The following is a 6,916-nucleotide window of genomic DNA, read 5'->3' as shown; positions in this document are numbered from 1 at the left end:
GTATTGTGAATCACCCTATGCTTCGAGATAAATGTTTTTTATTATTCTGCTTATTGATTTACATTGTTTATCATGTTCTTATTATAGAATTGGATTGTTTTTAAATGTGGACCGGATTCGTGGTCATATTAGGCCAATGTGTTCCTTGGATCCAGTATATAGAGCAGAGTTATTTGTCTTGCTCGGGGTTAGTGCGTGACTGATCAGCAGTCTAACCTTGGTTTTTAAAATAAAATTGAATATCAAATTCTAATCATTGCTTATCAAGAAACTTGATTCCTTATATCATTTCATTTGATCATTGTTTAATCTCAGTGTTATCATTATGACTTGCTGAGCTAGTTAGCCCACTCTTGCAAATCTGTTTATATTCTTTTCCGGTTATAAAGGAAACTTTTGGTAGCGAGGATCCCCAGACAAGTGTGCGAGCTAGGTTTCCAAGTTAAAACAAAATAAGCTAGCAGAAGACTGTTGTCTTAATTTTGGTTTGAAAGTTGTAAGAATGTTTTTAATTTCAGACATAAGTTAAACTAGTTGGGATTTGATACGTTTGTAATATAAATACGGTTGTGGCTTGTGTGCATACTTTAACCTGTTGCGATCCGTGGTTATGGTAAGTAGGGTCATTGCATATATTATTTTCATAAACAGATTTATATAATGGGTGTGTGTGTTGTGAACCCCAAACTTCTGACTCAGGTTTGGAGGGCGTCACACCATGTTTGCTTATTTTTTCTTGTTAGACTTCTTAGGCTTCTTGCATATGACCCACTTTATCACAGTTGTAGCACTTCCCTTTAAATTTCGACTTCTAAATCCCTCCCTTGGGTGCCAACTTTGCCCCTTTACCAAAATTATTCTTCTTGGGCTTGGAGCTTGGAACATGCTCTACTATATTTGCCTTCTCAGTAGTAACATTTATTTTCTTCTCAAATACCCTATTGTCTTCTTCAATACGAAGTCTAAGAATTAGGTCCTCTATGTACATCTCATTTCGCTTGTGCTTAAGGTAGTTCTTGAATTCTTTTCATTCAGGTAGCAGCTTTTCAATCACACAGCAACTTGGAAAGATTCAAAACATTTCCTCAGCATAAATTTAATATATGATCACCTACAATTCTTGTATATGACTGACCACAGTCTTAGAATCTGTCATCTTCAAGTCAAGAAAGCGGCCAACAATCCACTTTTTTGCCTAGCATCCTCGGTTTTAAACTTATGGTCAAGTGACTCCCATAAGGCCTTATTTGATGACTTAAAGCTATACACATTATACAATGAATCAAAAAAACAAGTAAGCACATAGTTTCGATAGATACAGTCGGAGTGCTTCCATACATCAGCAGAATACACAGTCTGCGCATTGCTCTCAGCATTGAGCAACGGTTACCTCTTCCTTCAGGAAACGATCTAGATATAGCTTGGTCAGATAAAATGCATCTTTTGCTGCCAATGTTTGAAGTTTGTTCCGTTGAACTTCTTAGGCTTATCAGCATGTGCGACATGCACAGTTAGCATTTCAAGTGCAACAGGCATCGTAGGTGTGATAGTTGGTATGTGCGTCTGTACTACATGTGTATATACACTGGTAGGTACCGCATGTACAATCATAGGAACGTATCATGTCGTCTATCCAAAGGGCACACTAAACTATCTGACGACAGTGTGTCCAACAATACATGTCCCGTAGGCACATGTTCAACTGGTGTATTACCCCCATCATCGATATATGTGTGTTAGGGTTAACAGGGGGCTGGTGACCCCATCAGATATAACAATCTGTGTGTTGGGATCAACCACATCGTTTCCATTCATAATATTAGCATTTATTAATATGTTACTCAACAAACAAACAAAGGCAGATGTATCAGTCATAGACAATATATACATACAATTAAACTAGTGCGTTCGAATAATAAAGTGTATATATTACTGTGAAAAAATGAAACAAAACAAAGAGATAAGAATATAAGTGGAGACAGTTCTCGAGTCCAATTGAACGAACTATATCCTTGAAGTTATTTTCCCCCTCGCCTTATGTGCGAGTTTATAGCCTTCCGTGATAAAAACGAGAATTCGGCGTTGCTGCGAGAGCAGAGCCTTCGGCGAGCTTACACAAGCAAGAAACTATCACCGGAGAGAGAATAGGGCTTTTCTTTAGAGAGAGGACGTCTGCGTATATTTTTGATAATGAAACACTAAGACCTATAGCGATATTATACAGTCTCGAGGAAACGTGTACACTACTCCTCGCAATTAATTAACCGCGTTAATTAAAACAAATTAGAATCAATTAATATCTATAACTGATTCAGATTATAAACTGTTAAATCAATTCATAATTCATATTTTAAAATAAATAATGAATTAATGAATATTTATTTTAGAGCCCAAGCACAGTGAAAATAAAATTTAGCAAAAGTAGTTCATGACTTGATGGTTCAGTTTTCTGCTATATTCGCGTCCGCATGTTGCACACACGGCCTTTGCAAACTTCAAAATAGCCCTGAAATCCCATGATTTGTACCCCTTATGCGTACTTAGAGGATGGAACAACACATCATTAACATATTTGGACACTGTTAAAGTTTTGTGATATAAGTATTGTGCTATATAAAGGAGTGAAAATTCCTTTTCCAAATCAATGTGGGACCAAAACTTGCTTACAAGTTTTTCCACCGTTATCCACCTTTAAGAGACCATCTTTAGACAAGCATATCTCATCCATCCCTCAATCATTTTGAGTGATTTCAAGTGTTTCAGAAAGCTCTCACGGAGTAGAACGCATTTTAAGAGTCACATGTTACATGCACGTAACATTCATTCACTCAAGTATGACTTAAAATGACTTGAAAATATGGGACTACTAACCATATTTTATAATAGTAAAGCTAGTACATATTAATAGATGAAACTGTAGAAAGAATGAGAAATTATTATTATATATTAATGAAATGATAATTTCATGAGAAATTAATATTATAAATTAGTAAAATGATAATTTCATGTTAATTAATAATTATCTTGTTTTCATAGTTCCATTTTTGTTGTTTATCATATAGGCCCAATTTCTATCATAAAGGAAAACAAATGAATTATAGTAAAGCTTTACTATTCTCACTTTCCTCTATACTTTATGGAGATATTAAAAGCTAAGTTTGCTCAATCCGGAATAGGTTAATGGAGAGTTGCTTGGTGGCTTCCACATGTTTGGTTTAACACATGTATTTTGATTATTATTTATTTTCGTCTTCTTCTCCAAATCAGTTTTTTTTAACTTTTCTTGAATGTTTTTTAGTTTTAATCATGATTATTATTTTTTACTTCGAATTGTTTGGATGCGGTGTTTCATTTTATTTTGGTTATAACGGATACACATTGTTTTCTCTTTGATGATATTTACTCACCAATAAGAAAAATTCCCTTTCTTTTCCTCTCATTTTTTTCTCTTTCTCGTGATTTGTGATATGAGTAGCCCTGGTCACATATGTATACCCTTTACGCCTATTTTATTCGGTGCTTTAGACACCTCGACCATTCGAGAAATTATTTTAGTTTATTTGGTGTTCTAGGCATGTTACCCTTTCGAGTGATTGTTTTACCATATTTGTGAGGAATTTTTTAAAAAAATTGTTTGGTGCTCTAGGTACATTTTTCCTTGAAGAGATTGTTTTAGTTTATTTGGTACTATAGACAAATCGGCCCTTTGCGGGATTATACGGTGCTTTAAACATATTGGAAAGTCACATCAGCTCTTTGCGGGATTTGATTATATTTGAATTCAATTTTTATTTGTTTAGGTTGGATATGCATCTATGTTCGGTTTTGGTTTGATATTAAAATTGAATACAGTTTGTTGGTTAGATTTAGATAAAAGTTGTTACTTTGATTTGAATACAGTTTGTATTTCGAATTGGTTTACACATAGAGTTGGTTTGATTTAAGTTTTGAATTCGATTACGGTGGTTGCGAATTTGTTTTACTTTTAAAATTATTTTGGATGACATTAATGGTTCATCTTTGCTTGTTGATTAAATATTATGTTTTCTTTTATCTTGCGGTTACATCTTTTCTCTTATTTTGCGCTTGTGCGTATCTTTGGATTTGCTTAAAAGTTTATGATTCGTTTGGATTCGTGATTCTGGTTTTTGAATTCGTTTGGATACTCTTTTTTCCGGTATTGCAATTTTAAATTTGCTTGAATGCGTGACCCTGTTTCTTATTTGATAAACTCTTGGTTCAATGAGTTTGAGGAGGATATTAACATATATAATATTTTCATATTAAAAAGTTTCATTATTATCATAGTATTCTTATTAGGATATTTTCCTTTGTTAAATTCACTATAGTGAGTTTGAGAAGAATTTTAACATAGATAATATTATTACTGAAAAGTTTCATTATTATTACAGTATTCTTATTACAATATTTTTCTTCATTACTATTTGGTTATTTGCTATATGAATCTCAATTCTATTATGATCGAAACATAATAATAATAAAGAGAAAATCCTGCTTTTTCTTTTTTCCCAATATTTTATCAATGTTGATAAATAGTTTTACATGATTTTCCCAACAAATAAATATATAATTTTGTTATGTATAGTTTGGATGACTCTTGTGTTTTCCCACCTTTTGTATTCCTTCATTAATAGCCAAACTTTTGGCTTTTCACTATCTTTGTAACTTAATTTACAGGCCTATATATAGAGCCATTTGTGTAAGATTGAGATACACAACAAAATGATAATACAATTCTTTCTTCTCCCTCTTTCTGATACTCTTTGAGCTAGTTATATTATAGTTATTTTCATAACACGTTATTAGCATGAATGAAGAAGAAAAAAAGGGTGGTGGATTTTTCAGTTTAACTGCGGCACTACTGAGCAGCACTGGTAGGCCTCATGTTCAAATAACTGAACCTTGCGTAAATCTTGCAAACTGTGAGCACTTTATTTTATAGTACTCGATCTTTGTTTTGATTGGTTTTCTATTTTATTTTTGTGTATTATTTTGATGAGTAGTTGGCTTGTGAGGAACTGTAATATTTTGCTTGCTTCGTAAATTGTACAAACCATGTATCTTATTATAATAGTTAATCATTCTAAATGGTGACATTTCCTGATAACTAGAACCTGATTATTAAACTTTCATGAAAGCTTGTGATCCGTTTTGCTGTCATATATCCTTCACATAGGTTTTTGGTGTCTATGAAAATTTGGTGTGATAGTGTCTGCATAGAGCACCTATTATTTTACTTGTCATTATAAAAGCATCTACTCTTTTACTTGTCACTACTGGGGCTGGCTAAAAAAAAAATAAGATAAAAGCATGAGAATACCAACCGGCCAGCTTTGCTTAATTGTCTTTGACGTGCCTTGTTTATGTGCCTTCACCTGTTCACATACATTTATAATTATTTATAATAGTGTTTCCTGTGTTTTTGGCTTCTATCATAATGCTCAATTTGTTTTAAATTATATATATTTAGTAGCATGTTTAGGTACAATTTGTAGGCATGGTTTTGGATATTTAGATGTTTAATGACATTATAGCTAAAAGGAGACATTTACTTTTATTTGGGATTTAATTATATTTAGGTCATGTTTGTTATTAAGAAATTTTAATCCCGGTTATTTCTCTAAATTTAAATGAAAGCATGGCTAAAAGTATTCTAATTGCGGCTAATGACATGATATATTAAGTTTTGTTAGTCTAGTTAATGGACCCAGTAGATTATTTTGACTTGACATGCTAGCTTATGTAAGCACTAGCACTAATGTAATGATTACAAAAATATATATGTAGGAAAACATATCTAATTAAAAACAGTAAGCATAGAGTATCATAATTTGTTCAAATATTTATATATTAACTGTTAGTGGTTTTGTGTATGTGATAACTATGTTTTCTATCGCTTTTATTTCCAATCTTGTCGTAAACAAATTATTGCATTATATTTAGGCGTATTCAAATTTTTATTCTTCATGCATAATATATTTTATATGTAGCTTTTGCCATGCATTATACTTTATGCTTCATAATTGACACGCATTTTTATTTGTTTCACTTATACACGCATATAGTTGTCAAATTTTTATTAATTTGTGCATATAGTGCGTGTTTGAATGTGTTTTCTTGGTTATATATGTTTGTTTTCGTGAATTAATATTTATCTTAAATATATTTTGTAGTAAGAAAAATGTCAAATCTCACGAAACTTGAATTCAACGCACTTGATATCACCAGCAATAATTATTTAACGTGGATTCTTGATGCTGAAATCCACCTCAATGCTATGGGTCTTGGAGACACCATAAAGGAAGGAAATATGAAAACTGAGCAAGAAAAGGCAAAAGCCATGATATTCCTTCGACATCACCTTCATGAAGGCTTGAAAACTGAATACGTGACTGTTAAGGAACCATTAAACCTTTGGAATGATCTAAAAGAGAGATATGATCATCAAAAAACTGTGATACTCCCTAAGGCTCGCTATGATTGGCTACACTTGCGCTTGCAAGATTATAAAAGTGTAAGCGAGTATAATTCAGCAATGTTCAAAATCACTTCTCAACTGAAATTATGCGGTGAAAATGTAACCGATAAAGATATGCTGGAAAAGACTTATTCCACTTTTCATGCCAACAATATGCTCCTGCAGCAGCAATATCGTGAACAGGGGTTCACTAAATATTCTGAACTTATTTCTGTCTTTCTTCTTACTGAGCAAAATAATGAACTTTTGATGAAAAATCATCAAGCTCGTCCAACTGGTTCAACACCATTCCCTGAAGTGAATTCTGTTACTAATAATGATTTTGGACGTGGACGAGGACGAGGACGTGGTTTTGGACGAGGTCGTGGACATGCCTGTGGACGTGGTTTTGGGCATGGTCGAGGTCATAAATATTGA

At 32.9% G+C, this 6,916-nt stretch overlaps 1 protein-coding gene across 1 annotated transcript; it reads left to right on the top strand.

Annotated features, from left to right (window-relative positions):
• Positions 1–6,202: 6,202 nt before the first annotated feature.
• LOC141718658 (uncharacterized) lies at positions 6,203–6,916 on the top strand. Its single transcript, XM_074521037.1, has one exon. The coding sequence runs from the start codon at positions 6,203–6,205 to the stop codon at positions 6,914–6,916; it is 714 nt and encodes a 237-aa protein (XP_074377138.1).

This window comes from Apium graveolens, chromosome 4 (genome assembly GCF_009905375.1).
Source record: "Apium graveolens cultivar Ventura chromosome 4, ASM990537v1, whole genome shotgun sequence".
Lineage (NCBI taxonomy): Eukaryota > Viridiplantae > Streptophyta > Magnoliopsida > Apiales > Apiaceae > Apium > Apium graveolens.
Note: the sequence above shows the minus strand (reverse complement) of the source record. Positions and strands in the feature narration are given on the sequence as shown.